The sequence below is a fragment of the Phaenicophaeus curvirostris genome, chromosome 3 (genome assembly GCF_032191515.1).
Source record: "Phaenicophaeus curvirostris isolate KB17595 chromosome 3, BPBGC_Pcur_1.0, whole genome shotgun sequence".
In the NCBI taxonomy this organism is placed as follows: domain Eukaryota; kingdom Metazoa; phylum Chordata; class Aves; order Cuculiformes; family Cuculidae; genus Phaenicophaeus; species Phaenicophaeus curvirostris.
The window spans coordinates 76572877-76589970 of record NC_091394.1 but is presented as its reverse complement, the minus strand read 5'-3'; the positions used below and the strand labels follow the sequence as shown (position 1 = coordinate 76589970).

Genomic DNA, 17094 nt, shown 5'->3' with positions numbered 1-17094 from the left:
ACTTTAAGCCTCAGGACACATCTACTCTATGAAGCTGGCTTCTTTTGTGGGCAGAACAGATGCAGAAAAACACTGTTGTCAATCTACACTTGATATAAAACAGTACTTGATTTTGTGCGTGAGAGTGTGCGATGAAATCTCAAAGTACATGCTACAGTCTTAAGAGGTGAAGCGCTGGAATTTATAAAGACGTTCTTAATTCATCTTGGATTTTCTTTTGAAGTTTCAAGGCTTACACTGAGCACGTCATATACTCTTTTGACAGATTTTTTTCCTTAAAGGAGATGAACTTCTCTGTACTTTTTTTTGTCTTCATACACAGAGCAATCTACAAACAATAACTGCTTGTGGCAAAACGTTCTTTTAGCTGTGCTTTAAAGTGGTTTGTGCCTGCTGCACTCCGATATGCACTTGTCATCTTTTAATTACTAATTAAAAATTTCTAAATTGTCCTGAGTCTTTTCCAGGTAACACAGTTAAGAACAACTAATAACATCCACCTGATTGATTGAGAAACATAACATTAAACGGCATTGATGCTTTGCTGGCAAAAGTCTCCAGAAAAATTAACAGGATTCAGGCATGTATCCAAATCATACGCGCTTGCAACCTCTCTTCCCTTAAAACAGTTTTTGGCCAAGGAACCAAAGGATATACTTGGCTTAATGAAGCAGGGCGTTCAGAAATTTAATTATGCTGTCATTCATAAAGGCACAAAATTATGCAAAAGAAGGAATGATGCAACTTCTGTGTTTACATACATACTCATACACAAGGTAAAGAGGTTTGTCATCAGCTAGTCCAATGCTGAAGAGTTTAAATCTTATTAAGAGTTGCAACAGTCGTAATTATTGCAGTTAATAATTACTTACGTTATCAGGGAGATTTGTTTTTTAAAATTGTTCAGTCTAGCATCTTTGCAGTCACTCTACAGCAGTGGCTATTTCAGACAGCAGTAGCCGTCTCTCTGAATATCACTGGCAAACAGCCAGCCAAGTAGTATGACCCCAATACTCTACCCTACTCTGAAACCAGAAACAAACCAACAAGTTCACCAAGAAAAAAGGCACATTTTGATTAGAGCAAGATGATTTTAATGGATATATGTTAAAAAGTACAAAACAGCAAAAAGCCTCACGCTAACACCCCATTAAAACAAAAAAGAAGGCAAGTGTCTACATGTAAATAAAACTTAAAAGCTTTAGATAAAAAGCTCTTAGAGAAAGAGCTTCCTTTGATTATTTTAATAAACTTGATTTTATTTCATTGGTTGTTACTCACATAAAATGGAAGTATTTTTGCTTCTCCTATTGGTTTTACTTTTTCAAGTGAGTAGACTTAATGTTTTGAAAATCCATTTCTGATTATATTAGAAGAGCTAACGTAAGTGTAGGGCCTCCCTCCTTCATAAATATTTTTGAGCATAACAGTTAATATATAATAATTATTTATAGCACACTATTCAAGAGAACAAAAATAGTATGGCAAAAATAGGCATAACACTGACAGTACTTGTTAAGAAAAGTTTCCCTCCCATTGCTTCCACTCCCTCCCTAGCAAAACCACACATAACTCAATAAGATCCCACTGACTACTTGGCAATATCTGTGAAGTTCAATATGTTACAGCATTTTATACTTCAAAAATAACACGTTACTGCAAAATTGAAATCTACAACAAAAGGCAAGATTCTGACAATTTTGCACACTGGGAGCATCTATTGACTTTAAAGGGATACAAGTATCAGAACATGGTTTCATATTAACTCATAATAGTCACATACTAAAATATTTCACCTTTGCTACCACTCAACCAATTCACTAAGCATCACCTGCTTGAAGGCTGTCATTTTTTGTCATACACAAAATACAGCCAGTCATTCTCAAGAATCAAATTTCATTGTTGCTTTACTGTGAATTTATAACTATCAGATGTTGTTTATTTAACTGTATTTTCCATCTTCTCTTCTTGAACATCTGGTTAAAGAAGACTAATGGTTTTATTTCCTCTTTTGCATAAGTAAAACAGAAAGGACAAATGAGGCAGATATAAGGGAAAAAGCACATCTCAGGAACCTTCACTAAACTCAAACTTCTCTGCACTCTTTTGGTCATTATAATACTTCAGTAAATTAATAACATCACAGTGTACAAGGGCATTCTTTAAGACAACAATATTTGGTCTGATACTTCAAAGTACAACTTGATTTTACCATTTCAATAAACCTGTAAAATAACATACATGGGGCTTACAAGTTCAACTTTCTAGTGCAAACATTTTCTTACAGTTTGCAAAACAAATTATTTGATCACACAAGCAGGAAAGCTTGAAAATGTGTTTTACTTAATCCATTTTTCTTTTTAATTTGCAATTCAAACTTGGATAAAACTTGCTCTTCTAAAAATGCCATTCCACTTATAAATTAATACTATTAATGCATTACAAATATTAATAATGAGCAGTGTATATGGAGATTTTAAAAGAATAATCAGAGTTGATTAAACAATTCACTGGAATTTCACTGAGAGTGCACCCCTCAAACGTAGCAAACTACTTTGCCACATGAACAGCTCAAATTCTTTAACAATTCTCTGAATAGCTGCAATATGAACATGAATTTTGTAGTTCTATGAAAATTAATGCAGAATAAGGCACATTTCCATATGCTATGAAATTACTGTGTATGAATTCATTAAATGTTATAGAAACACCACAAAGTTGCAAATTAAAGCTTTCAGAAGTCTTTATATATAAAAAGTAAAATTGTCAGCAAAATCATAATTTTGTCCTTTCCTATTTACACATTTATAACACAGTGACAACTTTTCATGTGTGCAAACACACCTTTCATGCAGCTCTACAAGTCCATGTAAACCTTGTTGAAGTTGCTCAAGTTTAAATTTCCATTTGTCACGTCCAGTGCACAATCTCACTATCAACACTCTTCCTAGTGAATGTGAGCCCATCCAGTACAGAAGACAAAGGCACATAGCAAATGAGCCAGAAATAACTTGGATGGAAGGCAGTGAATGAGGCAGGAGACCACACATCAAGGGTAAAATAAATACGCAGTTTAAAACACTTGTTTCATTCATAAAACGTGGAATGAGGCAAGAGAAAAACTGCATGCAACTGAGAAATACATTGTAATGAATACACAAAAGGGATAACATTAAAATTACACCAGCCACCTTAGCTTTAATATTTGCAGACTTAGGCCACAAGTCCTTAAATCTTTATAAAAATGATGCACTATTGGATCAAAATGGTAATTCTTTGTTTTCTTTCCCTGTCTTCCCATTAAATGAAGCAAAACCAGTCCATTTTGTTCACAACATCCTTTGAAAAATTATACATACAGCTAAAACTTTGGAGCAGACCACAAATGAATGCAGAGTCCTAGTCAGCCCTCAATAGATTTGCAGTTCCCAAGAACAAGACTGTTCTCTCCAGCACCACTGGAAATGCTGCAACTGTTAGGAAAGCATTATTCAAGTTGCAGTAAAGATCACTCAAAATTCTGCAGAGAAAACTTTCTCTGTTTGGACCTACAGCAAACTTGATCCAGATCAGTAAAATACAGAGGGCATTTTCTGAAAATCCAGCAATGTCTTCGTCTTTTAATAAAGATAGATTAGGTGCTATCTTTTGTTAGCACACAATCATCTGTTTTGTTTTTTTCCTTTATTAGAGGATAAGATTGTTTGCCTAAAAAGCATTTTATGTTTGAAAAACAGTTATATGAAAATATGGCAAAAAATTACATTAAACAACTTCAACATATGAATTCACAGTGACAGCAGAACAGTAATGCTGTAGCATTTAATGGTACATCTGCAATTCATTTCACTACATCAGCCAAAAGATGCATTTATGCTGTAGCTATTACATTTTGAAAAGAGTTTAAATTACAAAACTTGAGAGAGCTTCAAAGCAAATCTTAATCTGAGCACCTTGATCTTGATAGCCCTGTTAAAAAAAAAATTAAGATAGAGGAGACCCTCTTCAACAAAATGCAGAACAATTGTACTTAAATTGAGTTATTTTTAATGTCCTTTCATAAATCAATTAAATGTACCAACCTGGGGGTTGGAGCATTTTATTTCAAGGGACTCGAGGTCAACGTGGAGGCAGACAACAAATGAGTGCCTGGATTCCGGCCCCGAAGGAAGCAGCTTCTGTGAAGTAACAGCTAAAGTAGAAGTACAGCCCATTGGTTCCACTAAATTAAGTGTCATCTGTTGTCCAAGAAGAGTATAGATACTGAAATGATGGAGGCTAATAGTCCATGGAAAAGCGTCACCTATTAATTAGAAAGAAGGGAAACCAGTTTAACAGTTAAAAAACAGTCAAATAATTGCATAATAAAAGCTAGGCTATTATTTTCTCAAAAACCAGTAAGGACCTTATCCTAAACCATCTTAGGAGTCAGAAAGTGCAATCAACAATTAAATCCAAAGCTCTCACAAATAAAACTCAACCATCAAATTCATTTTGTACCTCAAAATATAAACAATAGCATTACAGTTTTTTACAACCTTAAAAATCTGAAATCCACTGGGAAATTTAACCCTGAACTGTATGCAAATGTCTACACCACACAGTCTTTCAAGAAGTATTCTTGCTTTAAATTATTTTCCTCAAACACAGGAGTATCCTGAAACCACTTCCCACTTGAGCATATGGATGGCAGAGGCAGTTCTTTACATTATATATGTATCCATGTTTACAAGTTTTAATACTAAGAAGAATTTCTTCTGAAAATTTACACCTTGCATCTAAAGAGAGTGGTGCCACAGAGTAAAGCCTATCCCAACGCACTGATCAGGTAACCTAGACCTTGATCACTGTGCAGCTCTCACCCCTGCCCCCATTCAACTTCCTAGGGCAGAATGGTGACAAATTTTGTAAAAACAAATTACTATAGGCATACTCAGAGAATTAAATTTCTTACACTTAGAAGGGAGCCTTCCCAGAGGACTGCCTGGCAACCTACCACGAATCATTATCAAGCATAATCAGCAAAGGAATTGGCAGTGTCCAGCTGAACAAAGGTCCTAACAGGATCCTTCTCCAGTGCAGGCATCCCATAGGGTCACAGCCTGCTTCAGGCATCTACCTGCACCAGCAGGGGGTCTTCCATGGGCTACAGGTGGAGATCTGCTTCACTTGGGACCTCCGTGGGCTGCTGGCGTACAGCCTACTGAACCATCATCTACACCACGGGCCGCAGGGCAATCTCTGCTCCAGCACCTGGAGCACCTCCTTCCCCTCCTTCTTCACCGCCCTTGGTGTCCACAGAGTTGTTTCTTGCACATATTCTCAATCCCCTCTCCCAGCTATTATTGCCCAGCAGGTTTTTGCCCCTTCTTAAATACCACAGAACCATAGAATAGTTTGGGTTGGAAGAGACCTTAAAGATCATCCAGTTCCAACCCCCCTCCCATGGGCAGGGGCACCTCTCACTAGATCAGGCTGCCCAAGGCCCAATCCAACCTGTCCTTGAACATCTCCAGGGATGGGGCAGCCACACCTTCCCCGGGAAACCTGTTCCAGTGCCTCATCACTCTCACAGTGAAGAAATTCCTCCTCATGTCTAGTCTAAATCTGTCCCTCTACAGTTTATACCTATTTCCCCCTGTCCTATCACCACAAGCCTTTATGAATAGTCCCTCCCCAGTTTTCTTGTAGCCCCTTTCAGCTACTGGAAGGTCACTATAAGACCTCCTCGGAGCCTTCTCTTCTCCAGGCTGAACAAGCCCAACTCTCTCAGCCTGTCCTCCTCATATGGGAGGTGCTCCAGCCCTCTGATCATTTTCATGGCCCTCCTCTGGACCTGTTCCAACAGCTCCATATCCTCCTTAGAACTGGACACAATACTCCAGATGAGGTCTCACAAGAGAGGAACAGAGGGGCAGAATCACCTCCCTTGACCTGCTGGCCACGCTTCTTTTGATGCAGCCCAGGATAAGGTTGGCCTTCTGGGCTGTGAGGGCATATGGCTGGCTCATGTCGAGCTTCTCATTGATCAGCACCCAAATCCTTCTCTGCAAGGCTGCTCTCAATCACATCATCTCCCATTGTGTACTGAAAACGAGGATTGCCCCGACCCATGTGTAGGAATATGGATCTCTAGGATATATTTATCCCAGGGGTGATACCAACATCACTAATTGGCTCAACCTTGGCCAGTGGTGGGTATGTCTTGGAGTCATCTGAAGTGGCTCTGTCGGACATGGGGGAAATCTCTGGCACATTCTCGCAAAAGCCACTCCTGTAGTTCTCCCCACACTATCAAAACCCTGACACACACAAACCCAATACAATCTCATGTATGCTAAATGGGTCCCAGAAAAAGAATTTAAGCTCTGCAAGACAGCTGAAACAAAACCCAAAGAATGCTGAAGAGAAGTGAGGAAGCTTTGACAAGGAAAGATACATGGGTAATTCTCATTTTACCTGAAACAGACATGGTGGTTTTTTTGCTCTTTAGAAGTACAGGAGCATAACACTTATTTCAGTTTTGGGGTTTCTTTTCCTCTAGAGGAAGTCATCACCATTTCATTGATCAGATTTTTCTGCTGAGGAAATGTAGCCTTTATTTTTGACCACCTGAATGATGGAGACTGTGTCCAGCATGTGAATTTTCAATCCATCAAAAGAAACTGCCTGTCTCAATTCACAGTAACATGAAAGTGGCTGGATGCCATCTCAGATCCAAACACAGCAGGCTGGTGAGAGCATCCACAAATGCCAGCCTGGGCTGAAAGAGTCTTCGTCTTTGTACAAAGCACATTCATTTTCAAGAAGAGAAGGAGAAAAGTTTGCCTTCTTGTATATAATTTGAAAGATTATTTGGTATAAGGTTTTATTTTACAAGATTTAGGCCTGGAGTCATGGGTACGAAGAGACCAAATTAATCTAATACCTCAGAAGCATAGGAGCCAGCCTTGAGAACCAGAAGAGAAGGTGTCAGAAAAGTACAAATGTGCACTGGGATGGGCCCTTGGAATCTCACAGGGCAATAATGAACTCAAGCAAATGTATTTAAACAATATATGGAGAGTGTGTTCATGGCTGGTATGGCCTACGGTCACCACTCTTCTGCTGAGAAACTACAGCACTAAGAAATAACACAAACTAGGTGTTAACTGTGATCATTTAAAGGAAAAGTTAGAAAAGCTTTGAAATTAAAATAAAGATGGATCCTAACATGTTTTTCCAGGTTATTTCAGTAAGAGTTCTATTGTTTCTTCCACAGGTGGCACCAGCAACAAATTTATGTGGTCAGGAATATACAGCAGGAGAGTTTGTGTGACTCACTGTAGGAATGAACTGAAAACTTCAGTAGTTTACTTTGAAGCTATTGCATACTGAAGAATACAGTTCAGCCAAAGCAACTTGAAAATGTTTTGGAAAGGCTTCAGATTAAAAAATAGTGAAGCTACCGAACTGTGTTTTTTCCCAAGTTCTGTCAGGCAAGAAATACAAAATAGTAATTGTGATAGAAAAAAAAAATTCAAATACAAAGTCAATGGTAATGACATGTTCCTAATAACTATGCCTAAGCTTTGTTTTTCTCTGTGATGACCACAGTAAATTAACACTGTTCATATTTCATATATTAGAAAAAAAGAATCTCCAAAGAAAACACTGAACATTAACTCTACTGTGCTGCATACAACACCTACCTTAAAAGGAAAATACTGATCAAATTTTGTCAATGTACAGAAACCACAGTATGTGGAACAAACACTGTAGGAACGCTATGGCAAATTTACAACAATAAAATACCCCTTAATGTCATCAATTATCTCTTCTTCAGCTCCATACACATTATGTGACCATTCTAACATTATACTGAACTGCTCACCTAATAAATCCTTGTTTTGCTGTTGCACCTACATTTTCTTTATTTGTTATTAAGAAAACCTGTCCCTGCATTAATTTGCAGAGTGGTTTTATGAATGTATTTAAATAAATAATTCAAAGTGTCTAAATGTCAAAAGAAATATTGTTTATAGGACTTCTTCTTTACATAGACAAATCCATTTCCATTCATAAGTTAGTTAGCATGACTAAGCCAAGTTACGTTTCTGAATTGAAGTACTGCACTTAAAACGTTCTTTTTAAGTATTCTTACAAACTACAATTACCTCTGAAAAGAAAATGTACCATAACTCAGAAATGAATGAAAAGATCTGATTGTGGGATTGTATAAGCTGTTTTTACAGTATGTTGACACACTGAGGTCAGTAAGTCTCTGTGAGTAGGCTGCAATATCCCCAGATGACAGTATGACTATGCTCATTTTCCTCCTCTTTTAATTTTTCATGTAATGAGAAAAATACCTAAGTGAGCACACTGTTTTCTTAAAAGTAACAGTGCATCCTTGTAAACAAGCCCTTTACTTACATTATCTTCATAAAAGCAGGAATGACTCAAAAAATAGTTTCCATGAAAAGCAAAGTTGAACAAATATAATTTCAGAGAGATAAGTAACGTGTCTTAAGAATGACACTATGTCCCTAATGTCTTGTTCAAAGATCGAATGCAAGGTAAGAGACTCTCTCAATCGAAGTCTGGAAAAATTATTTACCCCTATATGGGGAGAAACAAAGAAGGTAAAAGTGTTGGAGACTTTTTAATAGTCTGTTTAAGTGGGAGTTTTGGCATGGGAGAAGGCAACAGCTCCATTAGAGAACAAAAAAAATATCAAGATTGTGAGAACTTCTGTTTGGCATTATTCCCAGAGCACAAAGCCACACACAAATAAATTCCTTACCATATCCCAACCAAGGGGATTCTTTTCTCTCACTAGGATCTTTCCTTCAAATCTGGGTTTGACAAAATTCAAATGACTTCTTACTTTCATAAATGGTTTAAATTACATCATCAGTTTAAAACAAACAAAAGACTTGGGTTAAATTTATTTATCTTTTATCTGTCACTATGACTAGCAAATTAGATCATGCCTACTGAAAGTTACTAGGCAAAATATATACCTTTCCCTTTCTCTTTTTTTTTCTTTCTTTTTCTTTCCTTCTCAGTTGACACCATGTCTAATATGACTTACAGTACTAAAACCTACAATCTTATTTTTGTTGCTGTGAATTAAAGTAAAATACAGGATGGAAGAGAAGGGTACAATGTAAATGGCGGAAGGAAGGGAGACAGAAAATACTTAGAAATCCAAATAAATTTCAGACAGCAGGAGCAGAAGAAGCTCTTGAATGTGCTTTTGACCTAATTTTTCATAGCACACACTTTATGACTGTTTATGTTTCAGCAATAAGTATGTAGAAAACAAAATAATCTTCCCAGAAAACGCTGTTTGTGACAGTAATGGAACAACTGCTGCTTCTCCCTCTCTTCATCTAAGAATGAATGCACAAAACAGCAACAATTCTTTACAGTAACATAGTTCAAGAATACAATAATGAACTAACCATACACTAATGTATTGGTTTTCGCTGAGATAGACTTCATTTTCTTCATAGTAGCTGGTATGTAGCTATGTTTTCGATTTGTGATGAAAACTGTTGATAACATGGGAATTACTTAAGTTATTGCTGAACAGTGCTTGCACAGTATTAAGGTGTTCTCTGCTTCTCACACTCTGCCCTACTATGCTGGTGCTGCAGTATGCTGGTGCGTAAGAAGTTGGGAGGGGACACAGCTGAGACAGCCGACCCAAGTTCACAAAAGGGATATCCCATACCATATGACATTGTGCTCAGCAATAAAAGCTCAGGGAAGAAGGAAGGGGAAGGACATTCAGAGTTATGGCATTTGCTTTCCCAAGTAAACGTTTTACGTGATAGAGCCCAGCTTTCTCAGAATTTGCTGAACATATGCCTTCCGATGGCACGTAGCAAATTCATCCCTTACTTTGTTTTGCTTGCATGTGCACCTTTGGTTTACCTATTAACTGTCCTTATCTCAACCCATGAGTTTTCTCACTTTTATTTTATGATTCTCCCCTCATCCTGCCAAGGGGAAGTGAGCAGGTGTCTGTGTGGGGCTGAGCTGCCTACTGGGTTTAAACCAACTGCCATCTCCATCAAACTTTGAACTTGATTATGTGGCTAGTTTTCATAGGTGCCATTAAAATAAACCCAAACCCCAAGACGATTAAGTATGCTTGCCTCACATATTTCCAATATATGATTTCTCGTATGAATCTCTGTAGAACAAGATTTTTACATCAGTATTCCATCAGAATACTGCTGCAAATCCTTTTACTTCAATAATTTCTAAAAGCCCTATTTAAAAAGATTGGTATTGAACATAAGCAGCTTGATTTCACTTGCTAGGTCCTTTTCAGCTTATCCCCTCTTTTCATTTCTCAATCAGGTGTAGAATTTTTAAAGCTGATTTTTCACTCAAATTGGTCTACAACTCAAACCTCTAAAAATATTTGCTTTTCAATCAAAAACTACTGTACTTCTTTTCATCCTTAGGCTATGCACAAGAGAATCCCTCCTGTAAAAACTCATAAAAAATTTCTGGTTTGTAGTTCAGATCCCTACAAAAAACTTGCTACAATCCCTATAAACACAAACCAATACACAATCGTTGCCTGTTATGATGACCAACAATGTGATATTCTTTTCTTTTGATAGTCTGCTATAATTATGAATTTATTTTCTCATCTTACGTTGAATCACAGAATATCTCAAGCTGGACAGGAACCTTAAGGATTACTGAGACCAATACCCTTCTCCTCACAGGACTATCTCAAACTAAATCATATGAGTAAGAGCATCAGCCAACAGTCCTTGAACTCTGGCAGGGTTGATGCAGGACCCTGTGGAGTCTGGTCTGGTGACTGACCACCCTTTCAGTGAAAAGCCCTTTACCCATGTCCAGCCTGAATGTTAGATCCCAGACTCCTCTCTCTCTCTCTCTGTTGATTTTCTCTCCTCCCTCCATTCTGTCCTGGAATTCACAACTCGCTGCCCCCTCCTGTTGTGTCAAATCAACTGTTTGTGGCTACACAGTAACTCAAATGACAAACCCAATGAAGGTAAAAATTGCCTTTCTGAATTCTTTTATGGCTTCAAACATACAAAACATATTACAAAACTAGCTCTTTGATGACGAGTTTTATTGTGATCTCCATGGGGCAAACTTTGTTATTAGTATTTCTATTCCTCAATAATACATAACATGCTGCTAAAAAAGTAGCACAATATCAGAAGCTAAATTAAGATAATTTTCATAATAGTAAAAAATGGAAATTAAAGAATAAGCTTTTTTGAGTTTAGCAGCCTACCTTCTTCCAGGATGGGTCTCAGCACAACAAATGGGATTTCCTGCAATGGTTCCATGTGTTTGTGTCCAGCACTCATAATCTTTATCTGGGGCAAGCAGACGACAAGTGTGCCAGGCATACTGGCTTGCCCATGGTACCAGCTTCGCACAGTCCCAGGAATGTCACCTGATACAATAGTACTTGGGGAAGGCAGGCTATCATTCGGAAGGAACACACAACAAGATTGGACTTCAAGCTGAAAAAACAAAGGTGAGAAAATGTTTTCAGGAATCAATTACCATTTTTTCCTACTAATGTGGAATATTCATCTTGGTACAAAATCCCAAGTTACTCCTACATCACAGTTGACTGAAAATATTCATAGATTTTAGTTGAATTAAGAGGAAAGATGTCACAAAATGTGTGAAAACTATATATAGTCTTGTAAATTAAGATTATGTGAGGAAAGGGAAGAAGAAATGTGATTTTGGTCTGTAAATCTGATCAGAAAGGTGTTGCTATATAAACCGAATAAACATCTATCTACATTTCAACACCTTTAACAAGAAGCATAATTGAGTCAGAAAATATTCTCATAATAAAGCTGAGAAAGCCCTTCTCTTTTTTCAGTTCATTAACTTTTGCTAGCAATAGCTAAGCATCTAGAACTATCCAACATTTTATATGCTGTTACTTTCTATAAAGCTTCTATAAAGACCTGTTTCAGGGGAAATTCTGTCTTTATTATGTAGTCAACAGTAACGAGCATGTATGAAAAGGTTAACCATCAGATAAACTAGAAAAAAAATATAAACTTTAGTGAAAAACTGGCTTAAAACAAATGGATAGGTGCATACATACACAAGGAGAAAGAGAAATGAAGTTTAGAAGGTTTAGTCAGCTTTTGTACTGTTTTCACTGCAAATCAGATATAGTGCACAGTTTCATAAAAAATAGTATTTTCATTCTTCATTTTCAAGCAGTGCTGTTATCCTGAAACACTTCTGGCCATTCCGTCATCTCCTTATGAGTTTCAAGCAAGGCTGAGTGAGCCCAAACCAAGAACTGAACTCATCACGACTTGTTAACTCGGAGGCAGTGCTAAGCTGCACACTGTTAGTCTTCCTTGGCTCTTACAAGTAATATTCTGCACCTGGATATCAGATCCTCACAGCCCACACACTTAAACACTTTGTTAAGCGAGTACAAGCTACGATTCAGTTCATTTCTTCAGACTGTTTGGAACACTTTAGTGTACAAAATCTTGAACACAAATTGTTATTTGTAGATGGGATAAAAGAACATTTGTTTGCTGTAAGCTTACATAACAGTCTTTCAATTTGACATCATTAAAGACATCACAGTTTGAAACTGATAAAGACATCACAGTTTAAAACTGACAAGATTTGTACTCCATACCCTCTCCTGAAGGCTAATGGTGCCTTAAGACAGCAATAGCAATTTTCAATAGAGCTAGAATTCACCAGCACCGTAAATACTTTGCCAGCCTAGTGAGAACACAGATATTCATCTTCATTTAAGTCTTTTTGTGCCCTTTTGCTTAGACAAACTGACAAAAATTCACTGCAGAAAAATGCAAGTTGAATTTTGCAAAAATAAATACATTGTTACATGAAGTCTGTGTTTGTTTCTAGTTTTAGAACTGTTTGAGTTGTAAAATGAAGTTAATTACAACTTTGATAAGTAGTTTATTGATCCAGAGTTCAGAGTGTACTTTATTTATACTGGATGAAAAGCAACGGTGTATTGTTACAGATGTAATAGATTTGGATTTTTTTTTTAACTGGTAAATTAGTCGTTGTGTCAATTTGCAGAGATTTTCACAGTGACACATTAGTTCATTTTCTGGTCTATTAGTAATAGGTTGCAGGTCAAGCCATTGTGGGATAATGATAAATAGATGACAAAAGAGCTTATGATCAGTATAACTTTTGTGTTATCAGTGCATTTGCTGAGTAAACACTTTATAACAAATCATCCGTTCTTCATATATATATCTCCATGATGATTAATATCAAATGCTGCCTGGATATACAAACCATGTGGTGGTAATAATCCAAAAATTCCATCGACCTGGAGAGACACTGTACTTCATCACATTACTAGCAGCAGAAACTACAGGAGATATTTTACAAAGTACTGTTGAGAAGAGATCTCAATACTCAGTAGTGGTTTTTACACCTAATTTAAAGTTTGGTACTGCTTTGTATTGATTGTTCTTCAGATAACTTTGTTTTACTTCACTGTATCAAGAATATTGAAATGCAATCACAACAGTTTCACTCCTGTAAATGCCTGACAGAAATTTGTGCTTACATAAGCAACTACTTTGCCATTCATCTTCAAAAAATTGAATGGGAGTTGGAACATGAATTTTAGAATCAGACCTTCCATATGTAATATTACAGATTTGCTTAAAGATACAGGTTGCTTACTTGTGTTTCATTTAAAATTTTATTTGAATAAATGAATTTTGCACAACATAACTGCAGGATTTCAAAGGCAAACACACTGAACAGAGGGCAAAATTCCACATTGTAGGGCAAATCATGCAGTCAGTATAATTGCATAATAAATTACCAACTGGATGCCCACAAGTGCAAAATTCAACTGCAACTGTTGAACTCCTGAAGGCAGATTCTGCTTACACACCACTATCAATTTTAACAGAATTTCTGTATGTTTATCTGGCTGTCTGGAGATCTGTGTAAAACAAGTTCCAGAGAAGGAATGGAAGAGTGCACCTAAAATGATGGAATTACAGGTTGGACAAAAGCGAGAATGTGTGCTACAGATTCCTTCGCCAATCAGAAAGTGCTTTAAAATGTATGTAATCCAAATTCTTAAAATTAAACTACATCAATAGCGTATATTAAAGCTATCATATAAATCTTTTTACACTTTTTAAATAACTGTTAAAATGTGTGTCTAAAATTCTGAATTTAATGTAAAACGTGACTGATTTATGTAACCGAATATAAATCTGCAGCAGTAAATCTTGCATTAATGTAAGGATCTGACAATCCAAGGGAAAGAAAATGAAGTAATCTGCCAGTAAGAAGTCCTCAAGCTGGGGGTCAGATCCTGTTCATGGAAACCATCTGGTTGGGACCCTCCAAGCCACACCAAACACAAATGATCTTTTAAAAAAATATCCTATTCATTAATGCTTCGCAGCTGCACTGAGGGTTACTTCATTTTTCCATGGCAACATCCTTTCTGTTTCAGGGATCTTATTTCAGTTTTGGTAGCAACATGTTCTTTTGCCAATACTGAACACATTCATGTGTTAAAGAGAAGGAATTATTAAAAATTCTTGAAAAAATCACCCCCTATTTTAATTTCTATTATGTCAAGGCCTTTACATGCTAATTAGCATACACTAATGATAAACCAATGAAGTAAGCAGTATTTCCCCTTCTACTTTTTAGAAGTTATACCAAGCATAGTGCTTTAAGCTTTTACTAATAACAAACCTAAAAAAGTGCAATGACTTTAAGACTCTGTTGTATAAAAAGGAAAATATTAAGCTACTGGAATAAATGAAGTATTTTTAATTCATATTTTATAAAAAGGGATTGTTGCTCAATAGAGGCATGAAATATGTACTGCAAAAGAATTAGGTCTTCCCAGCTGAGGAGGGTGGGTGGGAGTGAAACAAAACAAGCAACATGCCATAGTTATCCTGCACGAGTGCAGCAGGTTGTACAACAGCCTTCACAGCCTTTCGTGATACTATAAGGAGATTCCCTTCCCTAACACACATTTTATAGCTACATAAACCAATTAGAGGCACTGAAGATGACCCACAAGGTGACACTCACATAAAGATGTCTCCTGGGAAGTGGGCTCTCTCCACATTAATCATGATCCAGCAGATGCTCATGGAAGAAAAGCTTATGTTTTTTTCTGGGAGTGTCAAGTAAAGAATATAATCCCACATTGACTCCCAAAACTGCGAAGAACAGCCCTTAGACATTTCATGTACAGTTTCTGCTGCAGTCATTATTATAAGACCATGCCTCAGCCTCTGACATCCATATTAGCTCTACTGAATTAGATCACAGAATCACTAGGTTGGAAAAGACCCACTGGATCATCAAGTCCAGCCATTCTCATCAACCATAAAACCATGCCCCTCAGCACCTCATCCACCCATCTCTTAAATACCTCCAGGGATGGTGACTCAACCACCTCCCTGGGCAGCCTGTTCCAGTGCCCAATGACCCCTTCTGTGAAAATTTTTTTTCTGATGTCCAGCCTAAACCTCCCCTGGAGCAGCTTGAGGCCATTCCCCCTTCTGTCCCCTGTCACTTGGGAGAAGAGGCCAGCACCCTCCTCTCCACAACCTCCTTTTAGGTAGTGCTAGAGAGCAATGAGGTCTCCCCTCAACCTTCTCTTGTCAAGGCTAAACTATCGCAGTTCCCTCAGCCGTTCCTCCTAAGACTTGTTCTCCAGCCCCTTCATCAGCTTTGTTGCTCTTCTCTGGACTCGTTCCAGAGCCTCAACATCCTTCTTGTGGTGAGGGGCCCAGAACTGAACACAGGATTCGAGGAGCGGTCTCACCAGTGCCAAGTACAGAGGGAGAATAACCTCCCTGGACCTGCTGGTCACGCCGTTTCTGATACAAGCCAAGATGCTATTGGCCTTCTTGGCCACCTGGGCACACTGCTGGCTCATGTTCAGTCGCTGTCAACCAACACCCCCAGGTCCCTCTCCTCCAGGCAGCTTTCTAGACAGACTTCTCCTAGTCTGTAGCACTGCACGGGGTTGTTGTGCCCCAAGTGCAGGACCCGGCATTTGGCCTTGTTAAACCTCATGCCATTGGACTCAGCCCAGCGGTCCAGCCTGTTCAGATCCCTTTGCAGAGCCTCCCTACCCTCCAGCAGATCAACACTTCCACCCAGCTTAGTGTCATCTGCAAATTTGCTAAGGGTGCGACCCTTCTTGTAGATGGGCACAAGATCAGCCAGCCTCCAGTCCAGTGGAACTTCCCCAGCCAGCCAGGACTGCTGGAAGATGATGGAAAGGGGTTTGGCAAGCACGTCCAACAACTCCTTCAATACTCTTGGATGGATCCCATCAGGCCCCATAGACTTGTGGGTGTCTAGCTGGGCAAGTAAGTCTCTTAACTGCCTCCTCTTGGATCATGGGAGATCATCTGCAGTTGAGCCAGATGTGCACTGCTGGTTAGAATTTAAAAAGTCAGACCAGAAATTCATGTTTTGAAGTAAGAGAAAAAGTAAAAATTATATAAGCTGAAAGCAGAGCACAAAAGTTATAGAACTATAAAGGCAGGCTACCTGTGCCTACAAATGAGTATAATAAAGATAAACTGCATTTTCCTTTACCACTTAAAACACAATGTCTTAGCCTACACACTAATCCTATTCTTTTCTGAGAAAGCTTGATTTTAATAAGTATTTATCTATTTGAGGAGAATTTCCATTTTTTGTCAGTTTGTAACCTACTTAAGAAATCATCCTACCTCATAAGTACCGACAGCTGTAACTGCTAAGTTACAAGTCACAGAATTTCTGCCCGACCCAATGGATAAAGACCACTGCTAGTCAATCTTATCCTTATGCTGCTGTTCCTTCAATCAATGTTTCACTTTGACTAAAATTTTGTAAAAGTTATATGCTTAAAAGAAAATACTATTTTCAATAATTTCAGGAAACATTCATTTTTGTTTTCCAAATAATTTCAGGGAAATTTAAAGGCATGTGGAATATCTGGCTAGTGGTGAACTTGGCAGTATTAGGTTTACAGTTGGATTTGATGATCTTAAAGGTCTTTCCCAACCTAAATGATTC

The 17094-nt window shown here is 37.8% G+C and overlaps 1 protein-coding gene across 1 annotated transcript in view; it reads right to left on the bottom strand.

The window, feature by feature from the left end:
• The window catches only part of VPS13B (vacuolar protein sorting 13 homolog B), a 435364-nt gene that overhangs the window by 206852 nt on the left and 211418 nt on the right, over positions 1–17094 (bottom strand). Inside the window, exons 23-24 of the mRNA XM_069854414.1 lie at positions 11279–11513; positions 4083–4303 (exon numbers count right to left, since the gene is read on the bottom strand). Of these exons, the coding sequence (XP_069710515.1) occupies positions 4083–4303; positions 11279–11513 (456 nt within the window). The remainder of the gene's footprint in view (positions 1–4082; positions 4304–11278; positions 11514–17094) is intronic.